The sequence below is a fragment of the Ochotona curzoniae genome, unplaced genomic scaffold, assembly GCF_017591425.1.
Source record: "Ochotona curzoniae isolate NIBS_2020 unplaced genomic scaffold, NIBS_Ocur_1.0 contig_50, whole genome shotgun sequence".
In the NCBI taxonomy this organism is placed as follows: Eukaryota; Metazoa; Chordata; class Mammalia; order Lagomorpha; family Ochotonidae; genus Ochotona; species Ochotona curzoniae.
Window position 1 is genome coordinate 10,254,655 of NW_024466446.1, and position 16,023 is coordinate 10,270,677.

A 16,023-nucleotide genomic window follows, 5' to 3' on the forward strand; every position below is an offset into this window, starting at 1 on the left:
CTGATTCATGCTTAGAAGGAGTCTGTGGTGGGCTTCCTTCTTTTCCAGGCAGCTCCTGAAATTCCTCCAAGGAAAGAAGTGATGTTGAAGACCCCTATTAGGCCTATCTGAAGAGGCTACGTCTTCCCATTCACTGATTTTGACCTTGCTGCTTGTTAGCAGTGTTGGCCTCACTAACCTGCAACCTGCAAGAGAGACCCCTGCCCACCCCCGCTACCCTGCAGCCACAGGTTGCTAAAACATCTCCCAATTCCTCTTTTTGTCTTAAATCTCGTATGCATATTTGTCTTCCATGCTACAGCCACATTGCTACACAATTTATTTTGCATTTTACACTTACTGAACAGATTCCTTGTTATGTGTTGATGTTACTCCTGGACTTAAAGTTTTTGTTTTGTTTTGTTTGTTTTAATCTCTTGACTGTTATTCAATGCCTTCACATCTTTATTTGACTCACTTTTGTCATCTGGCTCCACTGGCTCTGTGGGATGAGATGGAGATGGCAAATGGCTGTTCTGATCCAACATTTATTCCACCCCTTTCTTAGAATAACAACTCCGTTTTCCATGGGCAAGCATGCTTTTTTTTTTTTCGTGTTCAGACAAGAGTTCAGATAACATTCCCATCCCTGAGACGGAAACAACCTGGCGTTGCGGTGGCTTCTCCCACCAGGAGGATCAGGTGTCTGAACTGGAAAGCAAGCAGGGCTGTGCGGTGGAGTCAGCCCTGGGAGAAGGGAACAGACACGTGACCAGCCGCACTGCAGCATGCAGGGCATGTCAGCTATGTGAGCAAACAAACCTAAGGCAGTTCTTGTATAACCCGTAGCTTCTGTACACCAGGGATTGCGCGGGAATGCACTATTTCACTTGGCGTAAGGACTGTCATCAACTCCATTTTGCAAAAGAAAGATGCTGAGGCTCGCGCCTGAGGTTACATGGCTGCCAGCTGTATGTCAGGATGAAAACACAGGAGCTAATCCTTGCAAATACGATACTGCACTGCCTTTCATCAAGTTTTGGGGTTCCAACTTCTTATTGGGTTGTTTTGCTTTAAGTGATGCGCTGCAAAGAGTCCCCACTCCCTGACAAAATCACGTTCATTTTAAAGTGACAGGGGCCCATTCATTTTCATTATTTTTTTTAAAGATTTATTTTTATTATTTTTTTATTGGAAAGGCGGATATACAGAGAGGAGAGACAGAGAGGAAGATCTTCCGTCTGATGATTCACTCCCTAAGTGAGTGCAACGGCCGATACTATGCCGATCCAAAGCCAGGAGCCTCTTCCGGGTCTCCCACACGGGTGCAGGGTCCCAAAGCTTTGGGCCGTCCTCGACTGCTTTCCCAGGCCACAGGCAGGAAGCTGGAAGGGAAGCGGGGCTGCCGGGATTAGAACCAGCGCCCATATGGGATCCTGGGAGTGCAAGGCGAAGACCTTAACCACTTGCGCCACGGCGCTGGGTCCAGTCTCATGACTTCTTGGCTTCAAGACAACTTCTATAACTACAGACATCCACAGCATAATCAGCATCACCAAACTGAACAAAGAAGGAGGCCAAGGTCTTTTCCATCCATCTCAGGCGCCACCCCACCCACCCTGGAAGCCAAGTGGGATATTGGTCTTGAGTTCTCATGGCATGGAATGAGTGACATGCTGCGAGGAACACCTAGGGGGAAAAAGAGCTTTGGCTTAGAGAAGCAGCTAACCACAAATGGGTCGCAACCATCCTGAGCCACTCTCTTAAGCTAACAAAGCAAAAGACGAAAAAAGTGGAGAATGGTTGTTGCATGGGCAGTGGCCAGCAGAGGCCATACTCATTTTCTTGGGAAGATTAAGTGAGATATTGCACATGAAGCTTGGAACACACTCCTGGGTATCAACTCTTAAACTCCTGGGATGGGTATATGGTGCAAAAGAAACCATCTGGGATGCCCACAGCCCATAGGCAGGTGCCGGCTTTGAATCCTGGCTCTGCTTTGAATGCAGCTTTTAGCTGACGCACCTTCTAGGAAGCACTCTGACTCAAGCACTTGGGTCCCTGCCATGCATGTGGGAGACCCAGATTGAGTCCTGGGCTCTCAACTTCAAGCTGACCCATCCCTGGCTGTTATGGACCAGAGGGCAGAATTTTCTCTCTCTCTCTCTCTCTCTCTCTCTCTTTCCCTGTCACATCAATTCAATAAATAAGTATTTCTTTAAAAGTTGTGAACTATTGCTGAAAGCACCTCAAGCATGAAGAAATGGTGGAAGAGTTTGAAGCCCGAGTCAGGATTTTATATCAAACTTCTCTCCGGAAAAACTACCTTCCCAGTGCACACCCTCAAACACCTAAGAACCTGCCATGAGGTCCCATCTGCAAATTGATAGCTTTGTTATTTTTCAGAAGGAAATCAGGGTTATTGGCGTGGAATGGGATGAGGGTTTATGGTAACCAGAAATTATTTTCAAACACTAAGTCCAGAAAGGTAAGAAGAGTTTTAGAAGAGTCCCTTGGCTACCAAGCTACTAGCAGTTAGGGTGTTTTGTTTTGAGCTGACAAGTGAACCATGATGCGCAAGAGCTTGTGGCTCCTCAGATAGAAGCAGGAATCCAAGTTATCCATTCTGTTTCATGAGCACAACTGTTGATCAGACACAATTGGGTGCAGGCACCATCGGGTGCAGGGTTGTTCATTTTGAAACACTCCTGGGCTCGCTTTTCCTTTCTTTGCCAAAAATGCAGAAGGGGAAGTCTGAGCAGAAGTATCAGTTACGCGTGTGCATGAACTTTGGCTGTTTCCTGAGACCCAGTAAAATGTCAGTGAAGAGATTTGCTTTTGTTTTTGATTGAAGGCAGAAACCATACTGATGACAAGATAAGGACGGAGGACGGGCATGGGAGAAGGTTCTAGAATTTAGAGCTCATGAAGACAGTTAACTTTAACAAACCGAGCAAGCTGATTCTCTTGCTTTGGAGACAGCTGGGAAGAATTTGATTATCACAGATATCCCTGAAAAGCTTAGGAATTTCATAAAAGTGAAGGCGGGCTTGAAAACAGGAAGCTTAGGCGACGAGTTGTTCAAGGAGCGGCGAGATTTGTAGATCAATTCTGTCAAGCATGGAAAATATTCCCCAAGTTGACCACAAATGAAGATACAGAAAGTTATGCATGGATTTGAGCGGGTTTTTACACTAAAACAAATTCAACTTTTAAGAAATGAATGCACCTCTTTCTTTAAAGATTTATTTATTTTTGTTGCAAAGTCAGATATACAGAGAGGAGGAGAGTCAGAGAAGAAGATTTTCTTCCGTCCATTGAACCGGCATCCATATGGATCCCAGCACTTGCAAGGTGAGGACTTCAGCTACTAGGCCACACTGCCGGGCCCGGGAATCCACATTTCATTCAGGGGGTAGAGATGCATACAAAAATGTCTCTTCATTTCTCCTGGGTGGGAGACCTGGAGGAAGTTCCTGGCTCCTGGCTCTGGATCGGCACAGCACCGGCCCTTGCACTCACTTGGGGAGTGATTCATCGGACGGAAGATCTTCCTCTCTGTCTCTCCTCCTCTCTGTGTATCTGACTTTGTAATAAAAATAAATAAATCTTTAAAAAAAAAAAATCTGACTAGGAAATCAAAGCTAAGCAGACACCTAAAGACAATCACCAATATGAAAGGTAGAGACCGAAACACACAAGTCTCAAAGTTATCATTAATATATACAGAGGAATAAGGAGGTGATTTTACACCCACGAAACATCTTGCATTATTCTACAAATAAGCATCCAGAGAATGAAAAAGGAGCTCAGGGAAATTTTGAAAAATACAGTATGGTAACAAGAAAAAAAAAAAACGAAGAAAATATTTTAATTCTTTTAATTTAAGGAGAGTGACAAACATGAGAGATGGAAAGAGAGTTCTTCTCCCGCTGTTTCACTCCTCAAATAGATGCTTCCAGCAACCAGGACTGGGCCAAAACTGACTTGAACAAAACAAGACTTGGGAATGCAATCCTTCCTCCCCAGGGGGTGCAGGAACCCAGTTTTTGAGTCGGGGGTTTTGAGTCTAGCCTGCCCTAAAGTTTGTATGTTGACAGTCACCAATGTGATGGTATTAAAGGGGGGGATTTAAGAAGGAATTGGATCATGAGCTCAAACCCTTTTCAGTGAGGTTCATGAACCTGGGATGTGCAAAGCAGCTGCGGGGCCATTCTATGCCTCCCACCAGGTGAGGTCCACGGTCAGATGCCAATGTTGGCAGTGGAGCTGGGCCCTCAGCAGACTGTGAGCCTGCCACAGCCTTGACTTTGGGCTTCCTGGCATCTGGAGCAGTGAGAAAACAGATTTACACAGCATACAGATCAGCCCAGGCGCAGGGAGCTTGCAGTCGAAGCATAAACAGAGCAATACAGCGACCCAGAATTCCTGTTCTTAAAGTCGGCCGAAACTGACTTCGCCGATGGCACAGCTCATCAGATGCAGTTAAACACTCAAAGAGTTGAGGAAATGGCAAGATGAAAGAGGAAGGGAGAGAGAAGGAGGTAGGCAGGAGGAAGCAGGTGCTGTGTTTCTGTTCTTCTATTCACACTTAAGGACTTGCAAGTACGTGCCTGTCGATTGTGGAATATACTTCCTTAAAATTACAAAAAATGACAATATGAAATTTCCATGAGCTGCCAATGTCACTTTTAAGTTTCTGTGCCCAGTAGGAGAGCAGGGCATACACTTGAGGCACTCTCCTCAGCGGTTACAACATAAATCATTGCCCAATGCATTTGCTTCTGTTTTGTTTTTGCTCAATACCTACTCTTGGCCTGATAGTGTATTTCAGAGAGGCTAATGTGCTTCTCGATTTGGTCAGTATACGGGCTTTGAATAGCATTTAAAAATATGTGCGGCAGCCAGAGATAAGTAATTCAAGCATTCTCCTGGTGGTCTTCGATATGAAAAACACAGTTGCTGAAAACCCTGGAATGCTCGTATTTCACCTGTTAGGCACTTCCGGCGCTCTGCAAAGGGGATGTTGCCATCCCATGTCCTGACTGTGGTTGCGTCGCTTGCTAGGAGGGCTCAGTAATACTTAAATATTGCGATCCTGCCTTATATAAAACAATCGCAAGCACGGAAGTCATTAGCCCTGCCCTTCCAGATACGTTGTTAACAGGTTCACACGTGTTTGATCAAAGTATCAAGTAACGGATAAACATTACATGTTTTAAACATTAAACATGCATTTGCTTCAGCTAAGGAAGAGGAAGTGGATTAATTTTGAAACCCTCAGCTTCCTCTTCTCAAAGCCAGAGGCTATTGCTGGCCACTGTTTTTTTTTTTTTTTTGCTCTGCGGGAAGTTGCAACAGTGAGAGCCTAAGTCAAGACCAAGGTGGCATGAGTTAGTCGTCTTCAGAAGTGGCTGTATCTTCAGTCCTCACTGTCTTTTATGGCAAGTAACATGTGCATTCTTTTTTTTTTTTTTTAAGATTTTTATTTTTATTGGAAAGGCGGATATACAGAGAGGAGAGACAGAGAGGAAGATCTTCCATTCCAAGGATTCACTCCCCAAATGAGCGCAACGGCCGATCCTATGCCGATCCGAAGCCAGGAGCCTCTTCCAGGTCTCCCACGCGGTTCAGGGTCCCAAAGCTTTGGGCTGTCCTCCACTGCTTTCCCGTGGCCACAGGCAGGGAGCTGGAAGGGAAGCGGGGCTGCCGGGATTAGAACCGGCGCCCATATGGGATCCCGGGCGTGCAAGGCGAGGACCTTAACCACTTGCGCCACCATGCCGGGACCAAGTAACATGTTCATTCAAGGGGAAAGCAAGCAGGGCAGTGGGACATGAGGCCAGAGGAGGCTTGGGGAGGGCTGCTGTCACAGAGCTGTGTGCCGCGGGGAATCCAGACAACCTGGGAGCGGATCTGCTCTGCTAGCCACAAACACAAACACAGCACCAGGACTCAAACACAGCCTCCATTCGAGCTCTCCCAGGTCAGGACAAACCATCTGAGCAGCTCAACTTCTGACCGTTCTCTAAATCAGGAATGTGGTCATTCTGGCTCCGTAACACTCTGAGGACACGGAGCAGTCGTAATAACAGACACATGAACTTTGCAATAGCCAGAATGATCTGCGATCTTTGTAAATGTCTTCTACTCCATCTTAAGAAAACGGGACTTATATCAGTACTAGTTTAGTTCTGAAATTAGTAGAATTATGGCATGTCGCCTTGAAAAAAAAAAAAACAAGTTCTGAGAGTTGAGTATGGTTTTCACATTTTTCCATGGGGTAAAAGAAAGTTGAAGGATTTATTTTAATGACTTGAAAATACTGTGGCATTCAAATTTTAAGCTTTGTAGAAATGTGTTTTTTTAAAAAATACTTGTTTTTATTTGAAAGATCTACAGACAGAAGGCAAGGCACACAAACTGACTTGGGCCATCCTCAGCCACTCTCCCAGGCCGTGGAGCAGCCAGGACTAGAACCGGCATCCCCAAGGGATGATGGCGCTGCCAGCAGAGGATTAGCCTATTCAGCCACAGAGCTGGCGCATGCTTGCTTTCGTGTTATACACAGATCTACCCACTATTTTCAAATGAGGTTTTTGGGCAGCTAAACCTGAAATATTTATTTCTACAGAAAATGTAAGTCCCTGGTTTGAGAGCACATGGACTGTAGATTTAGGCATACCTGGATTAACCACAGGGCTACCATTTACTGAGCATGTTATTGGAACCAGATCTTGAACTTTCTTTCTTTCTTAAGATTTATTTACTTATTGGAAGGTCAGATCTACAGAGAGGAGGAGAGACAGAGAAGAAGATCTTCCGGCCGATGATTCACTCCCCAAGTGAGCGCAACTGTCGATGCTGTGCCCATCTGAAGCCAGGATCCAGGAACTTCTGGGTGTCCCACATGGGTGCAGGGTCCCAAAGTTTTGGGCCGTCCTCGACTGCTTTCCCAGGTCACAATCAGGGAGCTGGATGGGAAGTGGAGCTGCCGGGATTAGAACTGGCGCCCATATGGGATCCTGGGGCGTGTTCAAGGTGAGGACTTTAGCTGCTAGGCCACGCCGCCGGGTCCTATTTTGCCATAAATTGAATCAGATTGCTCAACAAAATCACAAAGCTAAACGAGGACATTTTAAGTTACATTAGAAACTGTAATAGATTCTATCATATTATACTTAGGAATTTTTTTTTTCCTTTACAGTTTTTAAAGGGCGTTTTGAATTTTCAACAACAAAGGCAGTCTGTCAGATTAGATAAAATGGGTATGGTTTTTCATGATTAAATCAAAGTTCAGCCATCTAAGGAGCCATGCATTTACAAACATAGACCTGAATAAATCAGAAACACTCGACTTTTCACATTGCTAAGTTCTGCCCGGTTATTATAGTCAGAAAACAAAATGGATAGCCACTTGGCTGACGAGGAATGCAGAGACAAACTAAAGGAAAGCTGTTTCCAGATTGTTCTCTCTACATTCACCCCCAAGGTCAGTCCTTGAAAGGGCTGCAAGTGGCGCTTCTGAGCAAATGCGCAGTGCTGTCTCCGGGATGGGGAAAACTATCACGATTTCAATGATGCGAAGTTCATGTTCTGTGTAACTCACCAGGTTTTAAAGTTACGTCCACAGGCTTATGCTATCCCCACCATAACCAGGTTCAGAATATTTTATGTCTAGCAAAAGAAACACTAAACCCATTGGGAGTGACTCCCTGACTCGGTGCCCCTGGCAACCGCTAAGCTATCTTTCTATTCTATAGATATGGGGCACCTCTCACATAAACAGGATGCTGTGATACGCATAAGAGTGTTCAAGTTTCATTCATCTGAAAGCTGACATCACACTTGCTTACTGTCAAATCATTTTTTTAAAAAGATTTATTTATTTTTATTGCAAAGGCAGATATACAGAGACAAGCAGAGACAGAGGGGAAGATCTTCCGTCCGATGATTCACTCCCCAAGTGAGCGCAATGGCCGGTGCTGCGCCGATCTGAAGCCAGGATCCAGGAACCTCTTCCAGGCCTCCCACGCGGGAACAGGGTCCCAAGCTTTGGGCCGTCCTCAACTGCTTTCCCAGGCCCCAAGCAGGGAACTGGATGGAAAGTGGAGCTGCCAGGATTAAAACCGATGATCATATGGGATGCTGGCGCGTTCAAGGCAAGGACTTTAGCCGCTAGGCCACGGCACCGGGCCCGTCAAATCATTTTTTATTGTATGGATTTTATCTCATGTACGAATCACGTGGTGTCCACCAGTTGACAGATATGTACTTCATTTTTGATCAGGATGAGAAACAGCGCCTTTTTCAGCCTCTTTGAGCTGGTCTGGTGTGGTAAAGTCGGCTCATCATGAAAAATGAGAGATCTCGGAATAACATTCGGCTGGGGCCCCATGAGAGCATCTGCAAGAACTTACTGGAAAGTTGTAAACAAGAAGGTGTTGCTGTAAATACAGAACGGCTTCCGCGCAGGCGGTAATGCAGTGCGGGTCTTTTAGAGGGGAGCACCATGCCCAAGGAAGCGAAACTCCTTTGTTCCACCGCTTTCCACCCCCCAAAATGAAAACTTTGTGAGTCACTTCACTATTTTGAGGATGTCATGGCAAGTGAAGCCAACGCCAGTCTCTGTAGATTTGTATCAACTTTTCCTTAACATGTTTGTCCTTCTATTGTCAGTCCTGGCTGGCCACTTGTAATCCAGTTCCTATATGCAATTAAAACATTTTTTAAAAAAAGAATAACAGTAAGTGGACATTCCAGATAAATATCCATATTAGGAGAACTAATGGAATACATACAGTGTATTTTATGGAGGAGGAAAGAAATACACATTTAACCGGTGCTAAGATGTTGTAAAAGAAAAAATATGACTTTGGCGTCAGATTTGATGACCGAATTTGGCTAAATAATTTCATCTCTCTGCCTCAGATTTAAAAGGAAGATAGTAACACATCCCATGGCTGTCCTAAGAATTAAATATGTGGGCAAAATATACGAAACTTTGTTCCACTTTGGGAGCAATCAAAGAAAGGCAAAAAAAGAGCCTAATATATTATTCTGTAGGCAACTTACTGATTAAAAAAAAAAAACTTAATGTTCGTGACATTAGCACATAATGCAGGGGGGGGGATGCCTGATTTTCTACATCTTGACAGACTAATAAAGGCACCTTATCTTTTAAAGTAGAAACTTGAAAAGGACCTGGAGCAAATTGCTACAATCACTCTATAGATACAACACAGCAGGGTAGCTGAAAAACCAGAGCGTACCCCAGGAGATTCTAGGGCGCGTAGTTATTCTCATGCAAATCAGAAGCAAACAGAACAAAGCACCACAATGTGTGGAAGCAACACAACGTGATCAAATAAAGCAGAAGGCGTGTGATCAGCAAAGCAGAACCAATCAGGACCCAGCCGCCTTGAGGAGGAGCCATTTGGCTTGGGACAAGGCAAGGGCACGTGGGGAGGTGTAACTTTCCCCATGCTCTTGGGTTGGGAATGCGGTCTGAAGAGCCACTGTTGAGACACATTTAAAGAACTTTTCATGAAGCACGGATGAAGAGCGTCACCACTAAGAAATAGGATTAATGAACTCAGGCCACCTGAGCTCCAAATTTGAAAAAGTGACGCAGTGCCTTGTAAAAATCTGAATGTGTACAGAGTATGCAACGACTAAAGAAGAAAAAGTTCCACTGTTATCCTTCAGGTAGGAAAGTTGCAATTAAAATGATGGGGGTTGCAGCCTTCCATATTTTTGTTTTTACTTTCCATTTTTTCCTTTATGAATATAAAATAAGGTTCCCTCCCCCCGCCCCGCCCTTTATTTCTCCCCTTAACCCCAGGAATAAGAAGAACTGAGCCCTGCCAGCTCTGCTGCAGTGAGCACGCCCTGGTGCAGTGGGCAGCTTCTAGGGGGCTCAGCCAGATGCAAGGCGGACCCTCCTGGTCAATGGGCAGCTTCTAGGGGGCTCAGCTAGGTGCAAAGCGGCCCCTCCTGGGCAGTGGGCAGCCTCTGAGAGGCAGGGCCAAGGACAAGGTGGTCCCCTTCCTGGTCAGTGTCAGCCTCAGAGGGGCACGGCCAAGGACAAGGAGGCCCCTTCTGGTCAGTGAGCAGCCTCTGAGGGGCTCAGCCAGGTGCAAGGCGGTCCCCTTCCTGGGCAGTGGGCAGCTTCAAGAGGGCGCGGCGAAGGGCAAGGTGGCCCCCTCCTGGGCAGTGGGCAGCTTCTAAAATTACTGGGACACAAATAATGGTAACTCAGCCCTGCCCGCCCCACTGCAGCGAGCACGCCCTGATGCAGTGGGCAGCCTCTGAGGGGCACGGCCAGGGGCAAGGCGGACCCCTTCCTGGTCAGTGGGCAGTCTCGGAGGGGCACGGCCAAGGGCAAGGTGGTCCCCTTCCTGGTCAGTGGGCAGTCTCGGAGGGGCACGGCCAAGGGCAAGGTGGTCCCCTTCCTGGTCAGTGGGCAGCCTCTGAAGGGCGCGGCCAAAGGCAGGCGATCTCCTTCTTGGGCAATGGGCAGCTTCTAGGGGGCTCAGCCAGATGCAAGGCGGACCCGTTTCTGGTCAATGGGCAGCTTCTAGGGGGCTCAGCTAGGTGCAAAGCGGCCCCTCCTGGGCAGTGGGCAGCCTCTGAGAGGCAGGGCCAAGGGCAAGGTGGTCCCCTTCCTGGGCAGTGGGCAGTCTCGGAGGGGCTCAGCCAGGTGCAAGGCAGCCCCTCCTGAGCAGTGGGCAGCATCTGAGGGGCTCAGCTAGGTGCAAGGCAGCCTCCTCCTGGCCAAGGGGGCAAACTGTGGGCGGAGCCGCGCGTCGCAGCGTGATGACGTCCGGGCAGGCTCGGCCGGCGATTGCTCCGGAGGCGGCGCCGTCGCTGCGGCCTGGTTCTCCAACGCCGCGCGGAGCGTCGTGGTGTGGTCCCGGCATGTTGGAGGCTGTGGGATCTGTGGAGGAGGAAGACCTTGTGGAGGAGGACTGTCCTGAGTTGGTTCCCATTGAGACACAGCAAAGAGAGGAGGAGCAGGAGGGAAAGTCTGGCCTCGGCGCCAAGATCCCAGTCACAATTATCACAGGGTATCTAGGTAACGCAGCCTCCCCGAGGTCGGCAGGTGCCCTGGTTTCTGGGGTTCGGGGACGGGAGGTGCAGGGGTCTTCCCGGGAGGGTCCCGTCCGCGGTTGGCCAGGTCGGCTTCACTCTGGTCCCACTGTGAGTCGTCCCCCTCCCGGTTCTTCCTGGTGATCCCTGACGAGTCCCCTTGGCTCCCCCGAGCGTGGTCCGAACTGGGGTTCTCCGCGGTTTCCAGTCAGCATCCCCCATGGCCAGCACAGTCAGGCCAGCTATCTTGCAATCGTAGCTCCTTGGGGGTGTAATTTTTAAATTTTATTAGTATGAGTATTAGTATTACTGTGGCTAGATGTGCCTCCGTTTCTCTATAGCATCTTGCGCGCCTCGAATCCTTCAGTGTCGTTGTGACTTGATGTGAATTCATCTCTGATCCCTTCTTGTTTTTTAAGCTTGCACAGGGCTGTTTTTTGGTTGTTGTTTTTTTTTTGTTTTGTTTTTTTGTTTTTGTTTTTGTTTTTTGTCCCCGTGATTTTTCAGCAAGGAATGAATGGTGGCCGAAGTCCGTTTTCTTTATAATATGGTTATTGGTCTTTCCTCCATTCCTCCCCCCCCCCCTTTTTTAGCCACCGTTCCGTGCACCGCGTCCCCTGTTAAAGCCCATTTTCTCACCGTGGCCTGGTGCAACCGTCTCCTGACCCTGACCGCTCAGTCTGTCCCTCCGTTCTTGGTCCGACCGTCTTTATAATTTCGAGCTTCCTAAAAACACTCCAAACCAAAGCCATCATCACTTAATTTTTTTTAAAGGGCTATAATAACCTAAAGCCATTTTGGATGTTAATATTCCTAGTATTCGGTGAATCCCTCTGTGTTACAGCCAAGAAAAATGGGGAATGTATTTTAAAAAAAAGAAGAGAAGTGCCTGCAGAAATTGTAGCAGTGCATGCTTGGAATAACAAAATGCTAGAAACTAAAAAAAAAAAAGCACGTAAATTCATACAATTGAACTTGTCCTATGCAGTGAAGTACTCCCCCCCCCCCCCAAGAAGTTTGATGTTTGCAGAATGAAACCAGATGTTTTCCTTCTGCTGGGGATAACTTAACCGGGTTTAATGTGCCACCTACTGGATAAAATTAGATTAGCTTCTGCCGGTCTTGGATACTGAATATTCTGCCCTTTATTAAAACTATCTGTGTTTCCCCATTCTATAAATCATATATTTGGGACCAAAAACATTGTCATCACCTAAAGGAATTTAAATGTTTTATGTTTTATAAACTTTGAATGCCCTGCTGTTTGGAAGGCATTACTTCATTAATTTGTCATTTAATAGAAAGTTTAGATATCCTTATGTTGTTGCTTCTAAATAATGAAGAAGGCATCTTATTTTAGTTGTGCAGGAGAAGCTGTCATTCTTGTTGTAGGCGTATTTATAAAGTACGATTATGTATCTATGTAAAACATTTTTTTTAAGTTTTCAAAGGATTTAGTCTTCCTTCTGTACCATAGTTCAGTAAAAGAAGTAAATGAAAAAATAACTTGCAAAGTCTTAGAAACATTGGGGCTTTTTGTGTCCCTCATGAAACTGTACAATTTTTGAATTTTTTTTTAATTTAAGATAAATACGTTTTTGTAGGTGCTGGGAAGACAACACTGCTGAACTATATTCTGACAGAGCAACATAGCAAAAGAGTGGCAGTCATTTTAAATGAATTCGGGGAAGGTAAGTAGGGTTCAGTGCAAGCTTTGTTTCAAAAATGCGTACTATGGCTTGTTTCCACTGGACCACTGCTATATTGAACAGTGAAATACAAGCTGTTTTGCAATGTGAACAAGTAACATGGAGAGCTTTGGAAAAATTCGATTGATCTGTGTCAGGCTAGTTTGCATAGATTTAGGATATTGAAATAAGTTACTGAAAAATTTCATTTTGTACTGCTTTTAATTAAGTTTTTGCCTGAAATAAACGACTCCAGAAATAAAACGTTAAAACGTGAAAGTTTTTCAGGTCCGATGCAATAGCCTAGTGGCTAAAGTCCTCACCTTGCATGTGCCAGGATCCCATATGGGCACAGGTTCTAATCCCAGCAGCCCTGCTTCCCATCCAGCTCCCTGCTTGTGTCCTGGGAAAGCAGTCGAGGACGGCCGAAAGCCTTGGGACCCTGCACCCGCGTGGGAGACCCGGAAGACGCTTCTGGCTCCTGGCTTCAGATTTTGTCTCACTTCTGGCTGTTGTGGCTGCTTGGGGAGTGAATCAGCAGACAGAAGATCTTCCTGTCTCTCCTCCTCTCTGTATGTTTGAAAGGCAGATTTACAGAGAGGGAGAGACAGATCTTCTGTCCGCTGCCTCACTCCCCAAATGGCCACAGTGGCCAGAGCTGAGCTGATCTGAAGCTAGAAGCCAGGAGCTTCTGGGTGTCCCACGTGGGTGCAGGGTGTCCAGCACTTGGACCATCCTCTACTGCTTTCCCACAACCAGAGAGCTGGATGGGAAGTGGAGCAGCCGCTGGGGCTCGCACCAGCACCCATATGGCCTGCTGGTGTTGTAGGCTGAGGGTTAGCGTGCAATACCACCCCCATGCCCCAGCAACAAAATTTTTCCATTTGTGTTGTTAAATAAACTGTGAAGCAGTTAAAGTAGGTTGTTTTCCAGACATGAAGGAATGGGTCTTGAGCACTTCAGATACTCAGGTCTAGTTCCTCATGCTCTGGTAATTCAGACCCTGTTTCTGCTGCCCGCCTCGGGGAGCTCGCGTGCTGCTCGGTTTTGGCCCCGCCTGCCGCTAGGAGCTCGGGGCATTTGGGAAGCCAACCCACAGGTGGAAATGCATGATTTCTGTCACTGTCTCTGCCCAACCCCGTGTCCTAGCCTTTCAAGTGAATAATACAGTAAAAGAAAAACAAAAAAAATTTTTAATAGGTTAATATGTCTTTGAAAATGAGTGCAGTTCTCAACTTTTTGTCTTTGAGACTACACTGTAGTTTGTTTTAATGATTTATTCATTTATTTGTAAAGATTTCTTTATTGCAAAGGCAGATATACAGAGAGGAGGAGAGACAGAGAGGAAGATCTTCCGACTGATGGTTCATTCCCCAAGTGGCCACAACAGCCGGAGCTGAGCCTATCCGCAGCCAGGAGCCAGGAGCCTCCTCTGGGTCTCCCACGTGGATGCAGAGTCCCAAGGTGTGGGGCTGTCCTCAACTGGTCTCCCAGGCTACAGGCATGGAGCTGGATGGGAAGTGGAGCTGCCGGGATCAGAACCGGTGCTTACGTGGGATCCTGGCGCGTTCAAAACGAGGACTTCAGCCGCTAGGCCTCCGCGCCAGGCCTGAGATGCTTATTTTAAAAAATATATATATTTATTTTTATTGGAAAGTCAGATGTTCAGAGAGGAGGAGAGACAGGAAGATCTTCCGTGCGATGATTCACTCTCTAGCTGGCCGCAGTGGCCAGAGCTGAGCCAATCCAAAGCCAGGAGCGGCCGGGACACGAACCAGCGTCCGTCGGGATCCCGGCACCTGCAAGGCGAGGACTTTAGCCACTAGGCTACCGTAAGAAGCCACTGGCCCATAAGAGGCCTGTTTTTAAAGCTGGTTTCTTTGAGAAGAAATTTTTATAAAATAGTTCCTGATTTGGGAGGCAGAGTACACGTGTCTAGACAGGCAGGTGCACCGGCCAGCTCCTCCCAGTGGCTCCCCCCTGTCCCCCGGATTCCGGAACAGCTGGAATTGGGCTGCTCTGCAACCGTGTTTGCAGAACACACTCTGCACCTTTCACACAAGTGGCAGGAGCCCCATTCATCTGAGCTGTCACCACTGCTTCCCAAGATAACCATTGGGAACAATTTGGAGTCAGGAACTGGAGCCAGACATTGTTAGGGAATATTATCATCTTAACTGCTCGGCTGAATTGAATTTTTCATTTCAGGGAACTAAGGAGAAAAGTTCTTTGAGACCAAAATAATCCTAAAAGCTTTCTCTTTTGTTTTAAAACTCTAGGTATTATTAACTGCCCTTTTATTGTACCTTAATTGTGTGTGTTATTTTATAATTATTTTCCTAGGTTTTTTTCCCCCTCTATTTTGAGTACTTTGTTTGCTAATATTCTGTATAAACTAAATTCTGTAACATTCCTATGTAAAGCTCTCTATTATCACTTGAATAGGAACAAAACTGTGTCAATGAAAAGCAATTCACTTTTTTCCTTTGGGTTTTTCCTTTATTGAACGTTTGGAATTCTTCCGTGGCTTTAGAATATTGTTTTACTGGAGGAAAAGTAAAACACTTATATGAAAACAGGAAAATGTTGGTAGCATACTTCAGTGTGCAGACTAAAAGTTGACGTTTTTGGGTCCAGTGCAACAGCCTAGTGGTTAAAGTCCTCACCTTGCATGCGCCGGGATCCCGTATGGGCATAGGTTCTAATCCTGGCAACTCCACTTCCCATCCAGCTCCCTGCTTCGGGCCTGGGAAAGCAGTCGAGGATGGCCCAAAGCTTTGGGACCCTGCACTCAGGTGGGAGACCCAGAGAAGAGCTCCTGGCTCCTGGCTGTGGATGGACACAGCACCTGCCGTTGCGGCCACTTTGGGAGTGAAGCATCGGACGGAAAATCTTCCTCTCTGTATATTGCCTTTCCAATTAAAAAAATATATATATAATATTTTTTTAAGAAGTTGAGATTTTGAGTGGGCGATGTTAGTCTGGCCATAAATCTTCCTCATAATGAACTCGGATTTTTACCACTGGAAAAACTGCTTAGTCTGTCTAGTAGAAACAGTTTAGAGGCAGAATATGAAAGAGAGAGAGTCCCTGAAGAGGCAGAAGGACTTACAGAGGTCAGTGTTCTATCCATCTAGAGAATGTTCCCTGGATAAGAAAGTCACGTCTTCCGGCTATGAAGAGATGGCAGTGGGCAGCTCAGAGGCCTCAAAAAGAAGTAGGCATGCGTATTAATTTCCGTGTACTTGTTCAGGGTGTCGATGCT

General features: G+C 46.5%; 1 protein-coding gene across 10 annotated transcripts in view; it reads left to right on the forward strand.

Moving 5' to 3' along the window:
• Nucleotides 1-8,969: 8,969 nt before the first annotated feature.
• Nucleotides 8,970-16,023, forward strand: part of LOC121162086 (COBW domain-containing protein 3-like) — a 42,965-nt gene continuing 35,911 nt past the window's right edge. For 8 of the 10 annotated variants that reach the window (XM_040988915.1, XM_040988917.1, XM_040988916.1 and 5 more), the window contains exons 1-2: nucleotides 10,827-11,056; nucleotides 12,675-12,761. In XM_040988915.1, the coding sequence (XP_040844849.1) occupies nucleotides 10,900-11,056; nucleotides 12,675-12,761 (244 nt within the window). In that variant the 5' untranslated portion in view covers nucleotides 10,827-10,899. Of the gene's footprint in view, nucleotides 9,688-10,826; nucleotides 11,057-12,674; nucleotides 12,762-16,023 lie in introns of those variants that run through there. The other 2 variants (XM_040988922.1, XM_040988921.1) reach the window with 2 other exon arrangements.